This window comes from Panicum virgatum, chromosome 8N (assembly GCF_016808335.1).
Source record: "Panicum virgatum strain AP13 chromosome 8N, P.virgatum_v5, whole genome shotgun sequence".
NCBI classification, from domain to species: Eukaryota; Viridiplantae; Streptophyta; class Magnoliopsida; order Poales; family Poaceae; genus Panicum; species Panicum virgatum.
The window spans coordinates 49,237,236-49,261,497 of record NC_053152.1 but is presented as its reverse complement, the minus strand read 5'-3'; the positions used below and the strand labels follow the sequence as shown (position 1 = coordinate 49,261,497).

Sequence of the window (24,262 nt, the reverse complement as noted above, 5' to 3'; positions counted from 1 at the left end):
TGAAGCTTGCTGGAGTTCAGAGAGACCCTATACACATTGAAGAACATCTCCAAGCCATCCAAGTGCAAATTGATCAAACCCTTAGACTTAGCACAAGCTTTGTGAGTGTTAGTATTAGGATTAGCTCTTGGGAGAGTGTAAGAGCAAGGTGTTGTGCCTTGCGAGCTGGCTCTTGAGTGAACCAACGTGTATCTCAGTGTGCTGGCCATCCTTAGAGTCTTGGTGGCTCGCCGGCAAGTCTACGACCCTCCGGCTTGGTGTGGAGCGGCGTGGACAGCTTTGTGCGGGGGACGTGGAGACTCCCATCCTCTGTGGAGAAGCTCCTTAGTGGAACACCGGATCAAGGTGACCGTGGCGACTTGTTGTCCCCGGGAGAGACTTGATTACCGGGAAGCGATACTCTTAGTGAGTGCTTCAACAATGTGGAGTAGGAGTGTCTTTGTGGCTAACTGAACCACGGGATAAATTTCGCGTCAAGAGTTTGCTTCCTCTCATCCCCTTTTTAAGCTTCCGCATTTATTTCTTGCAACTTGTGTGCCTTTACTTTCTAGAGTAGTTTCTTGATAGGATTGGCTATAGGTTGCATAATTCTTTTGGGATGAGAGTTTCACACTAGATGAACCGTAGTTGCACATCTGGATAGCACGCTTTAGTTTAAATTTTTTTGTGCAAACTAGTTGGAACTATAGGTTAAGGTTTTAGATTAACTAATTCACTACCTCCTCCTATTAGGCTACGAGTACCCGATCACTTTAATTGGACCTGCATGCCATCGCCAATTCGACACTGATATGTTGCGGCAACATGACAGGGTGGTTGGAGGTCGCTCGGTGTTACAATCACCGAGATCCGCACCCGGCACGCCGGTGTGCCCAGGGGCCGACTGAATCGAGTGTGATCTGTAGAAGATGGTATGAGGAGCAGAGAAAGACAAGGACGTTAATGTTGTGTTCCTAAGGAGATTTGGGTGGAGGGAATCAGAAGAACAGCAAGGGGATCGAGAGATTGGAAGCAGGAGGCGCGGAAATGGACGCGACGAGGTCTGTTCTATTCAGGAACACAGGAGTTTAACTTGTCTCATGATTCGTTACATGGGGTTCCACCCCGGGATTTATATTCCCAACAGAGCAAGAGTCCTCACAGCACACGGGCCAACTACTAGGCCGGAACTTGGGCTTGTAATGACGCGCGGCCCACCATTAGCCACCAATGGATGACGTAGTCATGACACTGCCTCCTCCTGCAGAAGCAGCTTGACCCCAAGCTGGTGCATCAGGGTAGCGGCGACAAAGATCTTGTTCATCCTCCCAGGATTGCAGACGAGAAGCCATATTCCACTGAACAAGAACACGGGGTGCACAAGCTCCACCAACCCTCTTCAAAGCACGGGACAGAAGCAACACAGGAGCCACGTCCAAAGAAGGATCAATGCAGACAGAGGAAAGGTCAGTACTAACCGGCATCTGGGGAGGCACATGACTCTTCAACTGAGAGACATGTACCACTGGATGGATCTGTGCAGTTGCTGGTAAGTTAAGCTTGTAAGCAACAGCACCAATGCGTTGGAGAACTGAAAATGGGCCATAGTATCTGAATGCCAACTTGTGATTGCTCCGAGAGGCAACTGAAGACTGAATATGGGATTGCAGCTTTAGATAAACTAGATCACCCACACTGTACTCTTTCTCAGATCGGTGTGCATCTGCTTGATGCTTCATGCGTTGCTGTGCCCGTAGTAATTGCTGTTGAATCATTGTGGACAACAGTTTGCGATCTTGTAGCCATGCTGCCAGATCAGTTACCACACAATCTTGAGGATTAGCAATGCCTAAGTGTCGCGGAGGACGACCATATAACACTTCAAATGGAGTATGACCCAGTGCAGTTTGGAAAGCAGTATTGTACCAATATTCTGCCAAAGGGAGCCACTTATTCCATTGATAGGGCACGAATGCACAGAACATCTCAAGAAGGCTTCCAAACACTGGTTTAATCTCTCAGTTTGACCATCAGTTTGGGGATGGTAAGATGAGCTCATAAGAAGTTGAGTGTCACTGAGTTTGAACTGTTCTTGCCACAAGGAACTAGTAAAGATCCTGTCTCTATCAGAAATGATGGCCTCAGGCAATCCATGCAATTTATAAATGTTGTTGAAATACAGCTGAGCCACTGACAGAGCTGTGTATGGGTGTGCCAAGGGAAGGAAATGTGCATACTTAGAAAATTTATCAATGACTACAAGTATGACATTATAACTCTGAGACTTTGGTAGACCCTCAATAAAATCCATGCTAACCACTTTCCATGCACGGGCAGGCACAGGGAGGGGTTGAAGCAATCCCGGCAATTTGGTGTGTTCCACTTTAGCCTGTTGACATATCTCACAAGACTGCACATATTGTGTAACTGAGTGCTTCAGCTTTGGCCATGCAAACAGTGCCTTGATTCTCTGATAGGTGGCTTGAATCTCAGAGTGACCACCAATTCCACTAGAATGTAGAGCTTGCAGAATATGAGCCTAAAACCGCAAAAACTCCACGCACGGGAAGATTCCCGCCTCCACGCCGTGGCCCTAGACGCCGTTCCCGCCTCGGCCTTCTGACGGCCCTAGACGCCGCCCGACGCCCGTCACCTCCTCGCCCGCAGCGAGGCCCTAGACGCCGTCGACGCCCGTCGTCTTCGTCAGTCCCGAGACCGACGCTCGTGCCTCCACGACTTGGCGTCTTCAACCGCCGTCAGCTTCCTTGGTTTTGTGGCGCAAACCAAGAAATCCGCCTTCCGTCGCCGCTTACGCCCTTGATCCAGGAGTGGACGCCACAGCTGCCGCCCGGCCTGAGCTCCTCCACGGCAACTCTCCGTCGACACTCGACGCCCGTGTACCTGCAATCCAAAGACCAAGCGCACGATCACACCGCACGGTTGACAATTCACTCATTGACAGCTTCGGGGACGGCTGGCCGGCAGACGTCGGCGACCGGCATTCTGTGCAAGGCCATTTCACCATTAGTGATGCCTGCCGAAGCAGAGTAGTAGTCGTACAGAAACTCATGTTGTAACATAACAGAACGGCATGGCCTGTCCGGCTCTTGTTACATCACATTGCATGATATTGATACAGGAGGGTACGGAAATAAACAGCGGATACATATATGCAGTAGTAACCAGATATGAACACACAACACACTAGGATAGATAAACATACAAACCGTAGAACAAAAGCCCATATCAGATTTTCCCTTCTCTCCTTGTGTTCCGGCGTCAGCTCGTCTCGACTGCTGCGGTGCTGCCTGCCCGTCATCATCGCCAGCCCTCCTCCTTCCTTCCTCTTTCGTCCCTCCAGAAGACAAAGTACTGTCGAAGAAAGAAAAAGAGAGCATTAGATTGACAACCCAACAAAGGAGCAGTCAGCAGAGCAGGGCTCTCTGTAGTGAAGACGCGACAACTAATAAACTATTGCTTAACAAGTTTTGTTCATACCTTGTGGCTCTGCTGCCCATCAAACCGGGCGTGTCTCAGGTTCGAGGCCATGTGTAAACGTCCAATGTTTCCCCATGGAGTTTTTGGCGCTCCTCTTTGAGCCCAGGCACCCAATGTGAGGAGAGCGACTCCATACCCTCGTCCAGCCACAGCTGCTCCAAACCGCCCAGCTCCTCAACACGCCTTAAATTTGGGCAGCCACTTACCCGCAACTGTCTCACTTGTGGAATATTCGAGACCCTCTCTAGGCCTTCACATCCAACAATTACAAGCATCTCAGAGAGGAACGGGAGGTTCTCCACCACCTTAATGCTATCCATATTTCTTAAGTCGAGCACATTCAAGCTGGTGGCCTCCAGTCCAAGCTGCTGTGGGAGAGCTCTCAGCCTGGGGCACCTGTCAAGTTCCAACCTCTTCAAACGTGGCAGCAGCTGCATCCTTGGAGATAGGGCTTCCCCGCCCTTTTGCTTGGCAGAAACTCCATCCTCTCCCGCTTCCTTACTTGCTGTTGTCACTTCTTCTTCAACAAAGGTCCACTCCTCCCAGTTGGGCATATCCTCGATGACCAACGTTTCAAGCTTGGGGAAAGCTACTGCCTCTGCAGATATGGGATTACCCACAAATTCGGGCCCAATCTATGTGACTGCAGTGGCTCCCGCAACTTCGAGATATTTTAAGTTGGGGAGCTGTCCAATTGGAGGAAGATGCACGCAGGATTTGCAATTTACGAGGAGCAAGTACTTCAATGATGGAAAATGTGTTGCAGTATCAAGCCAGGTGGGAAACCTCCGACCAAAGAAATCTCCAATAAAAATATCTTCAATGCTCCGTGGAGGGATTAGCTTCTCAAAAATCCTCTCAGTATTGATTACATCCTCTTCACTATATGCTTCATAAACCGAGCGTTTTGAGAAAGTTTTTGTCTAGTAACAATGGATCTGTGATACAAGGAGATGCTCTCTCCAATTTAATCATTTTAAGCTTCCACAGCTGAAAAAGAGGACCCAACTCGTCTAGGTTCCATCCATCTTTCATTGTAGCACTATCATCATTGCCACCACCAACTGGAAATCCTTGTAAATCATTTAGGAACTTCAATTGGGCAATCCCTTTTGGAACCTGATTTATTGGTGTTCCAGCAAGACCAAGGCGTCTCAAGTTACATAACCGAGTTATTCCTAAAGGGAGACTATGCAAAGCACCACACCTCTGCAAGTTCAATATCTGAAGGTTTATGAGACAACAAATGGACTCTGGAAGACAAGATATGTCAGTTCCATCAAGATCAAGTAGCCGTAGATGGATCAATCTTCCAACACAGTTTGGAATGCTTTGTATGACTGAATCAGTTCGATCCAAAACTCGAATGTATGGAAGTCTTCTAAATATTGTATTATCAACTCTCAGTGACTTTTCATAAGAAGTCCTCCATGTTCTAACTTTATATTGATCCTTATCCATGCTAGGTAACACCACTATATCCTTCGTAGCGACTGCTAAAATACGTCTAAATTTACTCATGACATTAACTCTTATTGATTGTGGGTCACCAACAAAACATTCTTCTCTAGATAAATAACAAGCAAGCTGTCTTAATAGGTCATGCACTCTACATACACTAAGGTCTGCCAGTGAATAATCTGGTTGGAGCAGATTCCAATAGATCAACTCATAATAGTATGCTTCAGCTGTATCTTCCAGTAGTTGGCCATCTTGCTCATCTATGAAGCCTTCTGCCACCCACATCCTAGTAACATCATCACGATAAATAACTGCATCTTCAGGAAACATGGCACAATAGACAAAACACTGCTTCAAACAGTACGGTAGCTCTTCATAGCTTATATATAAAGCACTTGGTATTTCAAGTCGGCTCATGGACCAAGCATCTTTTCTAGAGAATTTGTTCCATTCATTCTCGGTTTGTTCTTTGCATGCAAAAACCCTAGCAACAACCTTAATTGCAAGAGGAAGACAACCACATCTGCGAACAATATCTATCCCGAAGTCTCGCAGATTTTGCACTTCTTTTTCTTGGTTGATTCCCATGCTCTTCCAAAGCAGCTCCCATCCTACGTCCACCGACATTAAGTCAACTCGGTGTGTATGGTCCACTCCAATTTCTACAGCAACAGTGTCGAGTCGAGACGTCAACAGAATTATCCCTGTGGTTGCAGCATGCAACGGGGTCCTCAATAGATTTTCCCATATGTCAGACTGCCACACATCATCTAACACAAGAAAAAAGCTCGTCTTTGATGGCTAATTTTAGCCTGCTTTGGAGCTCATCAATTGATTCGTCTTGCATGTACTGTTCTTCAATTTTTCGAAGAATCTCCTTCAGAATAGTAATTTCGGAGTAGTCTTTGGAGACACAAACCCATGCTTGTTTGTCAAAGCACCCTTTTATTTTCTGATCATTGTATATTTTCTGTGCTAGTGTTGTCTTACCAACTCCTCCAGTTCCAACAATAGCAATCTTGTAAGACCTCTTATCTTTATGTTTAAGTAGCAAATCTACTAGTTTTCTGCAATCACTTATGACCTCCTTACCCACAAGGTTGGGTTCAACAAGGTTGGAACTTTTTCTCTGCCTCGGTGCCGAAACATTTCCAGTAGATTGTGTACTTGTCAATGATGAAAATACTTTATCCTTTGAAATGTTATCTATTCTTTTGTTTAGGCTTCGAATCTTAACAGCAACCTCATGACGTGTCTGGATATTAGAAAAGCAATAGAAAAGGGAAAGGCCCGTGCATGTATTTGATTTGCTTGATAATGACAAAGACTGATCCGGCAATAGTTTGCTTCCTTTAGATCTAGCCAAGTCAATAATATCATCAGCGTCATACATGGCATCTCTTAGCAGACTAAGCCAATTGCTAACAGCTAATTCTTTTGTGCTCCTTTGCTCTGCATCATTAAGAAAGTGTTGAATTTGCTCCATTCTCCTCTGCAGTTCTGTGAGCTCTTCTTTTACCCCTAAAATTAATACTGCCTCCTCTGAAATGACATCTTGCAACTTCTTAGCACACGATCCAACCAAAGATTCTATTATGGTTGCCATGAGACAAAGGTGCTGAGAGAGATTCACCAGAGGAGTTGCAGGCTGAGAAAAAAAAATGTGAAAATGTGTTAACTTGGCCAAAAAATTTGGCAGGGCTCACAAAATTGAAATGCATTTTGAAAGAGATTAACATATACCAGTACTGATTTGTGGTGTAATATTTACATGGCATGTAGGCTACTAGACATCCAAGAGACCAAGACGCTGGGGCACCGTATTATTATGCTAAATATCATTACATTCTTCTTTATTTCTTCAGTAAATCATACATAATGCTATTCCATATGGGTCAGGAGCTAATACACTAGGCACAACATTTTTTTTTTGCAAAATGAGCAGTACGGTGAGGTATTGAGGTGTAAACTCCCGAGTTAGCTTGTTGTCCTTTTTGTCTGTGATTGTAAATGTTGTAAGCGAACCTGGACTGGATTGGGTGTTATCAATTGGAAATTATTTGCCATTATGCACAGAAAACCTCAAGACATTCTGCCAATAGTCAATTTTTCAACTGTAACACTAAAATATTTCTTGTTTTCTATACGGTACTATAGAAGTCATAATCTATCTATTATCTTATTATTGGCCAACAAACGGAGCCTCCATGTTTGCTTCCAAGTTCTAGAAATTCTCACGTTAATCAGAGAAAATAAAAGAAATTAAAATTACCCACCACTGCTATTATAAAAAATTAGCCTATAATACCCATATACATGTTTATAAATTTCCCACCAGTGCCATTAAAATATATTTGTATGTATAAAAAATTAGCCTATAATACCCATATACATCATTTTCCATATCAAGCTATATATCGTGCATACCTATAGGATACTAGCTACACAAACAATTAACATGTTTTACCACACATATATCTTATTATATTACCAAAATCCCAAATGCACCATCACGATTATATTATTATTAGTCAAAATAAACAAGATAATTCTAGGCTTTGCACTATATTATACTACCATCTGGTCTGCAGTGACCATGATGAGAGCACTACTACAGTAAACTTAACTAAGACGGGCAAAATCGATTTTCTGAGGTGGGCAAAGCAAACGCCTCAAACCTATCGTTAGTGTTAATCGAGCATTTACTGAGGCGGTCAACGTAATAAAACCGCCTATGTTAAAGTAATAACAGAGGCGGTTGGTGTAACATAACTGTCTCTATTAATATATTAACATATGCGGTTGCACGGCCGGCGGCCCTGCCACCATTAACAGAGGCGGGCCGCCAGCATGCCCACCTCAGAGGCCATTTTTAAGTGTCTCGCATAATCCCAAATTGAAGTAGTGGAGGCCTGGAGGGTGGCCAAAGTTGGGCCAGCGATGAGGCTCACAGAGTTGGAGGCTAAGAGCAAGGTCATGTTTAGATGTAAAATTTTTAAAAGAGAATCTTGCTATTTAGGAGTATTAAATAAAATCTATTTACAAAACTTTTTCCACGGATGGGTTGAACTCGCGAGAGGAATCTAATGAGTCTAATTAATCAATCCATAATTAGTGGATGATTACTGTAGCATCACTATTGTAAATCATGAATTAAGTAGGCTCATTAGATTCATCTCGCAATTTACAATCCATCCGTGCAAAAAGTTTTATAAATAAATTTTATTTATTACGCCATGATGTGATGTTTTTGGGTGTAAGCATGCATGCGTCCAAACATTTGATGTGATGTTTTTGGGTGTAAAGTTTTGGAATCCAAACACGAGCGCCGCGCCACAAGCTTCTTCATCCTCCATGGAGTCTGAAGACTGTCCATCACCTACTGCATACTGGTGATGTTTGAACGTGCATGTCTGCAAGCCCAATGTAAGCACAAGGCCACTTCACGTCCAACCTAACCCTTTCTCGCAATCCTCCTGCATCCCTGACCTTGCCAAGGGAGGGTCCATGATATTACTCCAAAAGTTTCTTGTCCACATTGCTACGAGACACTACCGCACCTCACAATTAACATCACAAGTTCAAAAAAAATTAACACCACAAAAAGATCAAGAACCAGGATAATATCGATCAGGTCATGATTGGTATAGTAAGCTCATCAGACTTGAACATGAACATAGGTTGCTGAAATTCTGAACGAAATCTTGTGCTCTACACTATATATAGAAATTTGTTGGCTTCCAAAAAGCAAGAAACTTGGATCGATTTGTTCTCCAACTGAAACTAGGCCATGGAGGCATGGCACCATGCAACATGCGACAGAATTAAACATAGTAGTAACAGACGACCAAGAGGATCATAAAGTAGGGAAGCTAGCAAAAGAATAACTGAGTCAGATGAACTAAGCAGTGGGCAGCATTACTGCAAAGGCTGGCAGATAAGGAACATGTTTACTACTATTACTAGCGAATGGTAGTAGCTAAGATCAAGGAGATAGGCAGTCATAACAGGTAGGGCTGTGCGCTTGCCATACGGCCACATAATTAACAAAGAAAGATGTAGGCAAAAGGAGGCACCACTACACTAGCAAGCAGCAGAGAAGCACTCTTCATTACTAAAGCAAATAGCATGTCATGAGAAAGATTTAAGTTTATAAATAATAATTAGATAAAAAATGCAAGATATATTTAGAATATCAATACTAGCCGCGCAAATGCGCAGGTCACCACAATAGTTATCTTAATCTTTTGCCAACAAACGGAGCCTCCATGTTCGCTTCCAAGGCCTAGAAATTCTCACGTTAATCGGAGAAAAATATAAAAATATAAGAAATTCTCACGATAAAAATTAGCCTAAAATACTCGTCTGCCTAATTAAAAATCACCCACCAATACCATTATGAAAAAATAAATATAAAATACAATTTAGCCATGTATCCGTTACAAACATATGCTATTAATAAAAACTAAAGTTAACACCAATCAATCAAAATAAAAAGAAAATAAGAATAGTTATATGCATAGGATTATTAAAGCTGAACAAATCAAATTGTTATGATAGGTAGATTATATTTGAATTGTTTTAACCAACAGTAAGACATAATTTGTGATAATGAATTGGGTGATGTATGGTAACAAATAGTATAATTTTTTAAAAATAGTAAGGATAATGATATGCAATTTTTGAATTTTCAATACTAGCCGTGCGAATGCGTGGGCCGTACGCCTAGTTACAGTAATGAAGATGCAATATAGTGGTAGCCTGGGAAGCTTACCTGTTAACAAGAGAATGACTTATGCCCAGATTCAATGTCAATTATTTATTTGTAGAAAGAGAATTATCAGATGATAACCCATCAAGACTTCAAACATCCAGCAGACTGCGCCCAAGCTAGGCAGATGAAAAGTATTTGATTTTAAAAACCACTTTATAATATGGATAGTAGAAGTTATCAGCCAATCACCAGGAGAACCACAAATAATAGAGCTAATTAAACCTGCAAAAGTTGATGAAAGAATGAATAGGTTAAGTGCTTGCTCATCGAAAGAAAAGTTGTTCAATCACAGGCTACAGCTATTGGTTCAGCGGAAGAGCAAAATGAATTGTCACTCAATTAAAGCCATGCTGGTGCATTAAGTACCTGATTACAGGTGTATTTGTAGGCCACTGATCAGAGCACTAGAGAAGGAGATCAGTATGTGTCAATGCAATTATTTTTTCTCCCAACACTCTCTCTTTAATTAGAGTTTTTTAGATGAACTTTAGAGATTGAGAGGTCCATAGAAATTGGTGCACAGAGTATCAAGCTTCTGCTTACCAGGACATGCAAATCTGAAGCATAACTCGAACCATCTTCCAAGAAGCATAGGAGTCTCATAACAACCAATAGTAATCTTCTTGAACAAGCAGTCAGTTCATCAGATCATTACCCATGAGTACTTTTAAGGCCTTCCTGAATGAGGGGATGCAATTTTAAAACACAAGTGGCTGCAGAGACCAATATATAGAATAGATGACTGAGGACTATCACTTTATCGCTAGGAGTAACGAGAACCAGCAGATCCTACGGCAACTACTGCAAAAAGCGGGGACAACTAGAACAGCTTAGTAGATTAAATGACAGCCCGGTTGATGAACATCTATAAGTAGAACAGCTTAGCAGGTAATATAATAAACAAGAAAAATCCCTTGGAGTTTTCCAATAAAAAAAGAAAAATCACTGATAAAACTCAGAATTTCCAGATCTATTAGAACTAGAAAGGGTACCTCAATACTACAACAGCTTAGCTGGTAATATAATTAACAAGAAGAATTACTGCTAAATTTCAGAATTTTCAGAAATGGGCACCATTTCTAGCATCAAGCTTCTGCATGATTTGTCAATTCTTATGAGAACACAAAGCTAAGCTGGAAATCAGAACGTCTTCTTGGTTAACAAGAGGCCTGAATCTTTCCATATGCATAAACATACCTTCAGCAGAGCAGGGCGAAAGGATGCCAACAGCAGAGGAGTAAATGGAAACGGGAGAGCACTCCAGTATTTTACCACCTATAGTGTTTCTCGCCGAACAAGATTTCTTGAATCAACTAGATCGAACATAGACGGTGAATTAATGAACGATCAACAAGGTGCAAATCAGTCATGTGAGTAGAGAAGACATAGGAGCGGATCAGGACCCTTTGAGCTCACCGTAGCCAACAGAAATCATGAACTGAAATGATGCAGAAACAGAGTAGTTCCTCGTGAAGCGAAGCCTCGTCTCTTCGGTGTCGCTTCAGCGGCAGGAAACCAAATCTTGCAGAAATTTTGTGTACAGATGGCTCAGTTTAAAGATTCACCGGTATTTACCCCATGCAGTAGTGTCGGCTCAGCAGCAGGAAACGAAATGTTGCTGAAAATATCTGGCATCTTGATCATGGCTGATACATGTAGCAGGAGGACTCTGTTCAGTCACCGTCGGCGTGTGGGTGGGTGGATCGGCCGGCGTGGTTGGCCCATGCAGTAGTGTCGGCGGGTCCGTGGCCGCGCGGTCCTCTAGCACGGGAGCGGGGTCACGTTGCCCCCACTCCATTATTGTTGCCTTGTTGGTCTTCCGGTGACCTGGTTCGTTTAGGGAAGAGGCACCACAACCAAGCAGCATTGGTGGCTGAGACTAGTCCCTACTGATCGTTTAAGCAAGTTGCACAATTGGAAAAGGAGAGGCCGGACCATTCCATGCATACAGCCAATGTTAGAATAAGCAGCCAAGTCTAACAAAAGTTTGGCCATCCATGAGACAATGACAGCAGCACGCTACCAGCTAACAACTATATCGATTGAATTGAAACTTGGATGAGAATTGGCAGTGCATCTTAATCATGGTGACCAAGATGGATTGGCAGCTGGCACAGTAGAAAAAACATGGGCGAGGGGAAATCGCAGCCTCACAGAAAAGACGCTAGGCTCACTGCACGTGGGCCCGCTCTTTTACTGTTCATCTTCCTCGCGGAGACGAGCGCTCACGACCAAGTTATCATTTTGTCGTCGACACGGCCACCTTTGTTTGCAAAATTGGCCCACGGTCCAGCGAGAAAAACCCAAGGGCCTTTCCTGGGCCGAATAAAGAAACTTGAAGTCTACAGGAAACCCGAAAAAAAAAATTGTAGCCTAGTGGTTATAAGAGCCCCGGTAACACTTGAGTTCCTGGGTTCGACTCCTCTTGGGAGGGAATATTCTGAGATTTAACGGCATTGTGCATTCAATGGTAGGCGACGTTCCCGTCTACAGCGAGGTGCTTGTGGTGACTTCGTCAATCTCCAAAATATGCCGGCTCGGTCTTGGAAGATACTCATAGGGGTAGGGTTTGCGTACGCGTGTTCATAGGGGTGAGTGTGCGTGTGTTGTGAGTGTCTGAGTTGTACCGTACCGTGTAAGTGTTGTGCATTCAGTGGTAGGCGACGTTCCCATCGACAGCGAAGCGTCTGTGGTGACTTTGTCAATCTCCAGGATTTGTCGGCTCGGTCTTCGAAGATGCTCATAGGGGTAGAGTTTGCGTACGTGTGTTCATAGGGGTGTGAGTGTGTATGCATTGTGAGTGTCTGAGTTGTACCGTGTAATCTCAAAAAAAAACAAAGAAAAAAACCAACTTGCACAGGAATCCAACCCGATCAACACGGCCGACTAAATTGTGCAGACGAGAAAATCGCACGGGCGGATTCGCGATTCCCGGTCCCAAACCAGCAATGTCAAGTCCATGTTACCCTACCCAAAGCAAAGCATCTCCAAGAGTCTTTCTAAATTTCACTCTTTAAATTATCATTTGGAGAGTCATGTACATAAAAATCGCTCGTAATTCCCGGTCCCAAACCAGCAATGTCAAATCCAGGTTACCCTACCCAAGGCAGAGCATCTCCAAGAGTCTTTCTAAATTTCACTTTTTAAATTATTATTTGAAGAGTCATGTACATAAAAATCGCTCTGTATACATGTTCACTGTCCAACAGTTTTTGTATATCTTGTTTACACTCTAAGAACCATTTTCGTTATCTATTTTTGGCTAGCGAGAAATCCGGAATAGATGATGGCTATGTTTGGATAACAACTTATAAAAACTCTTGAAGACTATTTTTTCATCAAAATTTCAACTTCCAATAATTAGAATGAATATAGAGAATCTCTTAAAGTTGCTCTAACCAGTCCAGCCCCCCCGAGAATGATAACGAGGGGACAGAGGTGCTGGGGAGGCGAGTGGTCGGGCTCAGGCCCTCGACGGCGGCGGAGCCAGAGGGTGGACCGGTGGGCCACGACCCCTAAGAAATGGCCAGTAGTTTGATTGTTTTTTTGTCATGTGAAGATGCACCTGCGTCCACCGCACCAGCAGTGCTCCTGATGTCCCTTCCACGGCCTCGCAGGTCGCGACTGATTCGACCATGACTAGGATTTGGGGGGGAGGTGGCCGGCAGCAGGCTGGCAGTGCTGCTATGAGCTGCTAGCGGCTGCCAGCGCAAGCACACTACAGAGGCGCAAAGCCGGTATGTGGGCGGCGGTCGGCAGGCGGGCATATGCAGGCCGAGGTTGGGTACGACCACACGTAGATCGGAAGCCCGGAGGAGCAGTCAATGGTGCTCGCTCGCCGGCGCCAGGATATTTCTCTTGGGGCGTGTGATCGAGCAGGGGACATGGTGGTTCAGAGTTCAAACAACGCAGGGGACTTACATGGTGTACATACATCCGGGATCAACCCTTTCGACACCCTCGCTCAAGCTGTCATTTGTTAAGTGCATTTTTGTTCTTCCTCAGTCTCATGTCTATTGCAGTTGTCACGAATTAGCTTGCTGCTTGCACAGTTTCACTATACGACTACCAAATTGTAATTCTTCCCTGCTAGTTCTAGATTGGCTATGAAAAAGCGTAGATATGAGAAAAAATAGAATTGTAACCTTATTTGAACTATTATAAGTGTGTAATCTTCGTTGATGCAAGTTTCATACTTAAATATGCATTTGGAGATGTTTATGAGATGTTTTATTAATCTATTGTGGACTAGTGGTATTCAAAAATTTTGTCTTGGATCACCCTAACTTCGAATTCTAGATTCGCCACAGCTCGATGGAGGCCGCGGGAGAAGGCACCCCTGCTGATCCAGCCACCGCTGGAGCTGGAGCGAGCTGGAGGCGGAGCCGAGGATTGCCGCCGAGGCGCCGACGTCATGGGTTCCGGAGGATGACTTGGAAGGAGACGAACCGACTTCCGGATCCTCTCGGACAATAGGCAGGTGGGCCGACCTAGTATGGAGGCCCACCACGAGGAAGCAGCGGGCCCAGTGGGAAAGGAGCAGCACAGTTGTGGGACAGAGCTGGCCCGTTTTCCTTGCTGTGTCTGATTTTCTTTCCCTTTCTCTTGGCATTAATCCTGATTATGAGTATAACAATTTTTTAGCTACTATAGGAACATTTACCATATAGTTTCATAACTTTATCACTTCAATTTGCACCGTAAAGATTTTTGTGCTCTCAACATAAGATGTTTTGATGTTTATGTTTAGATCACGGCCGCCGGCCGGCTTGTTCATTTTATCACAAACATTCGGAATTAGATGGAGGTGGCTGGTAATCCCATCCCATCATGCTCCATCGAGGTGATTCTTTCGCAGGTCCTGATGATCATTGTCGTCGTTGGGATTACTATATTCCAATCGTTTCTCTTCGGATGGTCAAGCACAAAATAAAATGCCCGAATGTCTGAATGGGTTCAGTTGCTGCCGGGAACAGAGTGTTCTCTCGCAGATGACAGAGTTGCTGTGAACAGGAAGAGCCAGAGGATATTCTGAACAGAGCTACTGTTTTTCTTTCAATCAAGAACAGAGTTGCTGTTCACTTGATAACCGAGCAGAGGCATACTTCTCTCATGAGTACGCCGGCAAATCGCGCCGGCAAATCGGGGGGCACGCGTGCTGCATGCGTGTGTTACGTTTTTTTATGATGGTTGAAAGGAATCGGGTGCTCGTAGTCTAAGAGAGAGAGGGGGTGAATTAGCCAAACTAAAAACCTTAACCTCAAAGTCTAATTAAATTGCACAAAATATAAACTAGATTATTCTATCTAGATGTGCAACTACGGTTCATGTAATGTGAAAATTTTCATCCCAAAAGAGTTATGCAACCTATAGCCAATCCTATCAAGAAACTGCTCTAGAAAAGTAGAGGCACACAAGTTGCAATATGAGATGCGGAAGCTTAAAGGAGGGATGAGAGAAAGCAAACTCTGTGACATGAGGATTTATCCCGTGATTCGGTTAGCCACAAAGGCAACATACATCCACGTTGTTGAAGTACTCACTAAGAGTATCGCTTCTCGGAAATCAAATCTCTTCCGCGAACTCAACCACGGTCACCTTGATCCTGGGTTCCACTAAGGAGCTTCTCCACAAAAGATGGGGGTCTCCACGTCCCCCGCATAAAGATGTCGTCGCCGCTCCACACCAAGCCGGAGGGTCGAGGACGTTGCCGGCGAGCCACCATGACTCCAAGGATGACCGGCACACCGAGTACAAGAGGTGGTTCTCTCCTAGAACCAAAACACAAGGCACACAACCTTGTTCACTCACTCACTCATGAGCTAAACTAGCACTAAACCTAAGGATGTGGTCAATTTGCTCTTTGGATGGCTTGGAATTATTCTTCAATGTGTATGAGGTGTCTTTGGTCTCCAGCAACTCTAAAATGACTGGGGTGAGGCGCTTATATAGGCCACCAACTCAGATTAGCCGTTGAGTAGCCGTTATGCCTTTTTCTGTGTAGGCGTCGGATAATCCGATAGTGCTTTGAGCAAGGGCGTCGGATCATCCGACCCCACTGTCATCTCCACGGTATCCGTTAAGTTTCAAACCAATTGCTGACGTCATTTGTCCAACGCATTAGTCCGACACTATTTGAGTACCACGTCGGATCATCTGGTGCTAAAGGCTGCATTTGAATTCCAAGATAACGTCTCTGATCATTGATCCGACCATTACTCTGACGCTCCAAAGTTACCACGTCGGATCATCCGACCCTGAAGGATATTTTCCATCTCGAGAAAATAGGCTCTCTGGAGAATAATCCGAGGCTTAGTCCGATGGTCCTTTTCCTTTCGTCGGACCATCCGACCCTGAAGGCATTTTTCATCTTGGTGCAACAGTGGCTCTCAAGGATGCTCCGAGTATTTGTCCGACGCTGCTTATCCCATGTCGAATCATCTAGCTTCTTTGCTCGGATAGTCCGACCATGAGTGTGTCGGATTATCCGAACACACTGTGTTTTCCTGTTTCCTTGTTGCTCTTGTCCAACTCGGATAGTCTTTGCTTTTTCACTGCGACTTGATATCTCTACGGTGGGTTGGACACCTCGTCTCAACTGTGCATTAGACGTCTCGTCTCGACGGTGCATTGGATGTATCGTCTCTGCGGTGTATTGGACGTCTCGGATATGGTTTGGACTCCATCCAAAGGACCTAAAGAATCCTACAAATATGATCTCGCAAATTCGTTAGTCCCATTGATTGCGTTGTCACTCGATCACCAAAATCACTCGAAATGATCTAAATAGGACCATGTTCGTTACAGAGGTGCCTTAGTTTGCCAACGAAAACGCGCAATGGACGGTTGGATGGATTCATTGTGAGTTAGTTCCTATCGATTTCAGACGCGCGTGCGACTCCGAAGAAGCAAAGCCTCTGCACAGGTCCTTGGTCCTGTCCTGCTGGCCTTCATTTGCTGCCAACGCGAGCACGTTATTCAGAGTTTTTGAACATGGCACAGGCACTGCATCACTGATATGGCCTGCCTATTGATGAGGACATCACTCCTACGAATACAAACGATACTCCTCAAGAAGATATACAAGGTCCTATTACGTGCGCACGCGCTCGACAATTGAACTTACAGGTGAGCTCGTTTTTAAGTAATGTTTATTGTGAATCTGAGAATAAATTACTATCTAATGACTTAATTGTACTTAGGAATAAAGGAGAGGACCAGCAAGGGTGTGGAGAAGGCCTTGGAGGGGTGGAGGACCAGCAAAGACGTCCGGATCAAGATGGAGGCCCAAACCGATTCGACCTCATTTCAGTTTCGGACTCCAGGAACAGCCCGCACTAAAACGGACGCCCAGGTTGCATATGAAATCGGATTTGGCCAAACTTTATATGGTTGGAAAGATAATTTCAAGGCGCTTCCAATAGAACTGGTCTCAGGCCCAAATTCGTCCAAAGTCGACAGGAATCGTCCGAGGAAGTTGACATCTAAGGAATCTGTCTCGGTGCTGCATCACTGTTTTTGGGCCGATGGTCCATGTATCGTGTTGGAGCCCAATAGAGGCTCGTCCAGGGGGTCTTGCACGACCTAAACCCTTATTAGCAGCTGCTGCTGCCATTGTGAGACTTTGGGGTTTGCTTAGATTCATTCTGTCAAGAACAGTTGTCGCCATTTATCAGTTTGTGAAACCCCAACTCGTGAGATTAATCATTCAACTACAGAGTCACTTCATTTGAGCTGCATTCTTTCGAGTTCTTACTTGTGTTCTTCGTTGCGCTTGCAGGGATTAGCCTTCTTGGCGAGGTCAACCGGTTTGTGACACGGTTGATAATCAGAGGAGTTGTGGTGCTAAGATTGCTGGATTCGGGTCTTAGGATCTGAAGCCGGATCGGTGTGTCTCGCTCCGCCTACAACGATAGTTATCCAAAACCTGACGAAAGATCAGGAACCCACGTCCCCATTATTTGGTAATCAGAGCTTTAGGTATACTGTCAGGTTTACATCTTACCCTAGTTTGAGTGTTTTCGCCTTCGTTCCATAGTCCACCGCCATATTTGTTTCCTACCTAAAACCATCCGCGCCATAGCCTTTGCATAATTTAATTTCAGAGTTCGTAGTGTTGAGTGTTGTGTCCTAGTTCTTCGTCTTGGTGCTGCGTCACTGTTTTTGGGCCGATGGTCCATGTATTGTGTTGGAGCCCAATAGGGGTGCGTCCAGGGGGTCTTGCACGACCTAAACCCTTATTAGCAGCCGCCGCCGCCATCGTGAGACTTTGGGTTTTGCTTAGATTCATTCTGTCAAGAACAGTTGTCGCCGTTCATCGGTTTGTGAGACCCCAACTTGTGAGATTAATCATTCATCTGCAGAGTCACTTCATCTGAGCTGCGTTCTTTCGAGTTCTTGCTTGTGTTCTTCGTTGCGCTGCAGGGATTAGCCTTCTTGGCGAGGTCAACCGGGTTATGACACGGTTGATAACTAGAGGAGTCATGGTGCTAAGATTGCTGGATTCGGGTCTTAGGATCTGAAGCCGGATCGGTGTGTCCCGCTCCGCCTACAACAATAGTTATCCATAACCTGACGGAAGATCGGGAACCCACGTCCCCATTACCTATGGCCTATGCTGCAGCTGACAACAGAGATCAGGTGTGATCGGTAGAAGATGCATCAGTTCAAGGACCCTGTAATGTTAGTTCTAAACTGCTAACTAGAGTTCAATTTTCATGTATATCAATAATAGCAAAAGAAAGCAGGCAACAGCAGGTTTGGTTTCTTCATATTACATGTTCGCAAACTACAAAACGTTCAAGCTCATCGCAGAGTTATTCCAGAAACTCAAGTAGCACACATTTTATTCAGACATGCACATTAGCCAAACACTTAAAGAAACATTAAACAAGCCTTCCCATCAGCAGAGGAAACATCAGCTCATGTTGTTGTTCTTGATCAAGAGATACAGTACCCTTCGCCGGCACTAGACAGACGTTCAGCTCCACGAGCAGCTAGGCACTTCCATCTTCAAGAGATACAAATACAATACCCTTTATGAAAGCAAAAGGAAATAGCTTGTCAGCTGTCAGTCGATCATGATAAGAAAACAGAGCACAAAAGGAAACCAGGGGACAAATAAGTATGTAATGATATTCAAATATCCAACAAGTGGTCATACCTTGCATATTCACAGGATTGGACAATCATCACCAGGTGTAGACATCCATGTCTTCTCCATGCTGCTGCTGGTGCAGCTCTTGGAGTCCAGGCAGCCACCGTGAGGAGATATCTTGCATATCCTCTGTTAGAAATAGCTGGTGCAAGCTGTCCAACCTCTCCATACACCTCAAGTTCGGACACAGCTGTGCACGCAGCACTCTCACTTGGGGAATATTCGAGACCCTCTCTAGGCCTTCACATCCTGCAATTAATAGCACCTCAAAGAGGAAGAGGACGTTCTCTACAACCTTAATGCTATCCAAATATCTTAATTGGAGCTCCTTCAAGCTGGTGGCCTCCTGTCCAAGTTGTCGTGGGAGAGCTCTCAACTTGGGGCAGCGCTCAAGTTGCAAATCCTTCAAACGAGGAAGCAGCTGCAACCTTGGAGGTGGGGCTTCCCACTTTTGCTTTGCAGCAGCTCCATCCTCTTTCGCTTTCTTTCTTGCTGATGTCGCTTCTTCTTCTTCAACAACAAAGGTCCACTCCTCCCAGTTGGGCATATCCACAATGATCAATGTTTCAAGCTTGGGGAAAGCTATTGTCTCTGCAGATGTGGGATTACCTACCCCATAACCAACAAATTCGGGTCCAATCTTGGTGACTGCGGTGGCTCCCAGGATTTTCAGATATTTTAAGTTGGGAAGTTGCCAAATTGGAGGAAGATGCACACATGATTTACACCGCACGAGTTTCAAGTACTTCAATGATGGAAAATGTGTAGTAGTATCAAACCAGGTGGGAAACCTCCGACCAAAGAAATTTAGAATAAGTATACCTTCGATGCTCTGTGGAGGGATTAGCTTCTCAAATGTCCTCTCGATATTGATTACATCATCTTCACTATATCGTTCATGTGTACGTTCAGTACAACACAAACTGAGTTTTATGAGAAACTTTTTGTCTAGGAACAATGAAGCTGTGCTACAAGAAGATGCTCTCTCCAACTTAATCATATATAGCTTCCTCAACTGAAAAAGACAACCCAGCTCGACTAGGTTCCATCCATCTTGTGTTCTAGCACCATTATCACTACCCCCACCAACTGGAAATCCATCTAGATCATTGAGGAACTTCAATTTCTTAATCCCTTTTGGAACCTGATTTATTGGTGTTTTAAGAAGACCAAGGCGTCTCAAGTTACATAACTGAGTTATTCCTAAAGGAAGACTATGCAAAGCATCACACCGCTGCAAGTTTAATATCTGAAGATTTATGAGACAACAAATGGACTCAGGAAGATAAGATATGCCAGTCCCATTAAGATTAAGTAACCGTAAGTGGATCAATCTTCCAACAAAATTTGGAATACTTTGTATAACTGAATCAGTTAGATCCAAAATTTGAATATATGGAAGGCTTCTAAATATTGTATTATCAACTCTTATTGACTTTTCATAAGAAGTTCTCCAAGTTCTAACTTTATATTGATCCTTATCCATGCTAGGTAGCACCACCATATCCTTCTTAGTGGTTACTGAAATACGTCTAAATTTACTCATGACATTAACTCTTATTGATTCTGGGTCACCCACAAAACATTCTTCTCTAGATAAATGACAAGCAAGCTGCCTCAATAGGTCGTGCACTCTGCATTCACTAAGATCAACCGTTAAATAATTTGGTTGGAAGAGATTCCTATATATCAACTCATAATAGTATTCTTCAGCTGTATCTTCCAATAGTTGGCCGTCTTGCTCATCTATGAAGCCTTCAGCCACCCACATCCTAGTGATGTCATCACGGAAAATAACTGCATCTTCTGGAAATATGGCACAATAGACAAAACACTGCTTTAAATAGTATGGCAGCTCTTCATAGCTTATATATAAAGCACTTGGTATTTCAAGTTTGCTCGTGGACCAAGCATCTTTTCTGGAGAACTTGTTCCATTCAATCTCGGTTTGTTCTTTGCTTGCTAAAACCCTAGCAACAACCTTAATGGCAAGAGGAAGATAGCCACATCTGCGAACAATATCTTTCCCTAAGTCTCGCAGACTTTGCACTTCTTTTTCTTGGTTTATTCCCATGCTCTTCCAAAGCAGCTCCCATCCTACGTCCACTGACATTAAGTCAACTCGGTGTGTGTGGTCCACTCCAATTTCTACAGCAACAGTGTCGAGTCGAGACGTCAACAGAACTATCCCTGTCGCTGCAGCATGCAATGGGGTCCTGAGTAGATTTTCCCATATGTCAGACTGCCACGCATCATCCAACACAAAAAAGAAGCTCTTCTTTGTGATGGCTAATTTTAGCTTGCTTTGGAGCTCATCAATTGATTCATCTTGCATGTACTGAACTTTAATTTTTCGAAGAATCTCCTTCAGAATAATAACTTCGGAGTAATCTTTGGAGACACAGACCCATGCTTGTTTGTCGAAGAACCCTTTTATTTTCTGATCATTGTATATTTTCTGTGCTAGTGTTGTCTTACCAACTCCTCCTGTTCCAACAATAGCAATCTTGTAAGACCTCTTATCTTTATGCTCAAGTAGCAAATCTACTAGCTTTCTGCAAGCATGTGTGACCTCCTTACCCACAAGGTTGGGTTCAACAAGGTTGGAACTTCTTTTGTGTTTTGGTGCTGAAACTTTTTTAGTAGATTGTGTACTTGTTAGTGATGTCAATACTTTATCCTTGGAAATATTGTCTATTCTTTTGTTCAGGCTTCGAATCTTAACAGCAACCTCATGACGTGTCTGGATATTAGAAAAGCAAGAGGAAAGGGAAAGACCAGTGCATGTATTTGATTTGCTTGATAATGACAAAGAGTTATCAGGCAATAGTTTGCTTCCTTTAGATCTAGCCAAGTCAATAATATCATCAGCATCATACATGGCATCTCTTAGCAGACTAAGCCAATCGTTAACAGCTGATTCTTTTGTACTCCTTTGCTCTGCATCATTAAGAAAGTGTCGTATTTGCTGCATTCTTCTCTGCATTTCTGTGAGCTCTTCTTTTACCCCTAAAATTAGTATGGCCTCCTCTGAAATGACATCTTGCAACTTCTTAGCGCACGATCCAGCAAAAGATTCTAATATGGTTGCCATCAGACAAAGGTGCTGAGAGAAATTCACCAGAGGAGCTGCAGGCTGGGAAATAAATGTGAAAATGTGTTAACTTGGACTAAATATTTGACAGGGCTCGCAAAATGAAACATATTAACATATATCAGTACTGACATGTGATGTAATATTTACATGGCATGTAGGCTACAAGACATCCAAGAGACCAAGACGCTGGGGCACCTTGTTATTAAGCTAAATATCACCAAAATTTCTTTAAGTCTTTAGTAAATCATGCATAATGCTATTCCATATGGGTCAGGAACTAATACACTAGGCATAAGATGTTTATCTAGCAAAATCAGTAGTACGGTAAGGTATTGAGGTATAAGCTCCTGAGTTAGCTTGTTGTCCTTTTTGTTTGTGCTGCTAAATGCTGCAAGAGAACCTGAACTGGATTGGATGTTATTATTTGGAAAATATTTGCCATTATGCATATAAAACCTCGAGAAATTCTGCTGATAGTCATTTTTTTATCTGCTAGAGCACAATTACTGTTTGAGTGACACTGTTTGAGTCACCATTTCAACTGTCACAATAAAGATTTTGTGTTTTCTACACGCTGCTATAGAGGTCACAATTACTGTAACTTAAGGAAATGAAGATGCATATAAAGTGGTAGCCTTGGAAGCTTACCTGTTAACAAGAGAATGACTTATGCCCAGATTCAATGTTAATTATTTATTTGTAGAAAGAGAATTATCAGATGATAACCCATCAAGACTTCAAACATCCAGCAGACTGCTCCCAAGCTTGGCAGATGAAAAGTAACTGATATTAAAAACCACTTTATAATGTGGATAGCAGAAGTTATCAGACAATCACCAATGGAGAACCACAAATAATAGAGCTCATTAAAACTGCAAAAGTTGACGACAGAATGAATAAGTTAAGTGCTTGCTCATCGAAAGAAAAGTTGTTCAATCACAGGCTACAGCTAGAATGGTTCAGTGGAAGAGCAAAAAGAATTATCACTGAATTAAAGCCATGCTGGTGCATTAAGTACCTGATTATAGGTGCATTGGTAAGCCACTGATCAGAACACTACAGAAGGAGATCAGTATGTGTCAATGCAATTTTTTTTTCTCCCAACAATGTTCTCTTCATTGAGAGCTTTTTAAATAAACTTGAGAGATTAAGAGGTCCATAGAAATTGCTCCACAGTGCATCAAGCTTCTGCTTACGAGGACATGCAAATCTGAAGCACAACTCGAACCATCTTCCAAGGAGCATAAGAGTCTCATAACAACCAATAGTAATCTTCTTGAACAAGTAGTTTGTTCATCAGATCATTACCCATGAGCACTTTTAAGGCCTTCATGAAAGAGGGGATGCAATTTAAAACACAGGTGCCTGGGGAGACCAATGTTTAGAATAGACAACTGAGGACTATCACTTTATTGCTAGGAGAATCAAGAACCAGCAGATCCTACGGCAACTACTGCAAAAACCGGGGACAACTATAATAGCTTAGAAGGTTAAATGACAGCATGGTTAATCAACACCTTTAACTAGAACAGCTTAGCAGGTAATATAATTAACAAGAAAAATCACTGATAAAACTCAGAATTTTCAGATCTATTAGAACTAGAAAGGGTACCTGAATACTAGAACAGCTTAGCAGGTAATATAATTAGCAAGAAGAATTACTGCTGAATCTCAGAATTTTCGGATCTGTTAAAACTATAAATGGTACCTGAATAAGGGTCAACTGGTAAGGCACTGATTAGAGTGCTTCATATGGAGCTCTGTATGTCTCAAGGCACATTATTTTGCTACCAATAGGATCTGTTGAATCAATGGTCCATCAGAAATGGGCACACTGTCCAGCATCAAGCTTCTGCATGATTAGTCGATTCTTATGAGAACAGAAAGCTAAGATGGAAATCAGAACGTTTTCTTGGCTAAACAAGAGGCCTGAATCTTTCCATATCCATAAACATACCTTCAGCAGGGCAGAGCGAAATGATGCCAACAGCAGATGAGTAAATGGAAACTGGAGAGCACTTTGTTGCAAAAGGCTACTCTTGCCTCGGAACACAGGAATAGTGGGTTGGAGACTCGCAGAAAAGATGCGTATAGCACAGTCTACAAAGACTCCTGTATTTTACCACCTATTGTGGCATTTGAATATTGTGGAAGAAGCCAATAAGCTTCCTATAGGATTAGCCAATAAGTACATTTAATAATCATAGTCTTGGTGGTGTGAACAGCTGGCCGGCCTGAGCAACCATGTGCTTCCATTGTCACATGTGGAACCGCCAATGCCGCTGGATCAATCTCG

At 43.5% G+C, this 24,262-nt stretch overlaps 1 protein-coding gene and 1 pseudogene across 1 annotated transcript; both read right to left on the bottom strand.

Annotated features, from left to right (window-relative positions):
- Positions 1–2,983: 2,983 nt before the first annotated feature.
- LOC120685590 (putative disease resistance protein RGA3) lies at positions 2,984–22,772 on the bottom strand. The gene is made up of 4 exons (XM_039967595.1): positions 22,615–22,772; positions 19,483–22,005; positions 3,478–4,097; positions 2,984–3,351 (listed from the first exon to the last, which is right to left on the bottom strand). Exons 2-3 carry the CDS (start codon positions 21,961–21,963, stop codon positions 3,513–3,515), a joined length of 3,066 nt encoding a protein of 1,021 aa, XP_039823529.1. The 5' UTR covers positions 21,964–22,005; positions 22,615–22,772; the 3' UTR covers positions 2,984–3,351; positions 3,478–3,512.
- On the bottom strand, positions 4,106–11,487 carry LOC120685591 (annotated as a pseudogene).
- Positions 22,773–24,262: the final 1,490 nt, after the last annotated feature.

Excerpts from the sequence above, each read along its gene's own strand:
- LOC120685590 (XM_039967595.1), bottom strand. The coding sequence starts at position 21,963 with ATGGCAACCATATTAGAATCTTTTGCTGGATCGTGCGCTAAGAAGTTG. Across the intron at positions 4,098-19,482 it reads CCGAATTTGTTGGTTATGGG|GTGGGTAATCCCATATCTGC; the intron begins GTAGGTAATCCC and ends GGGCCCGAATTT.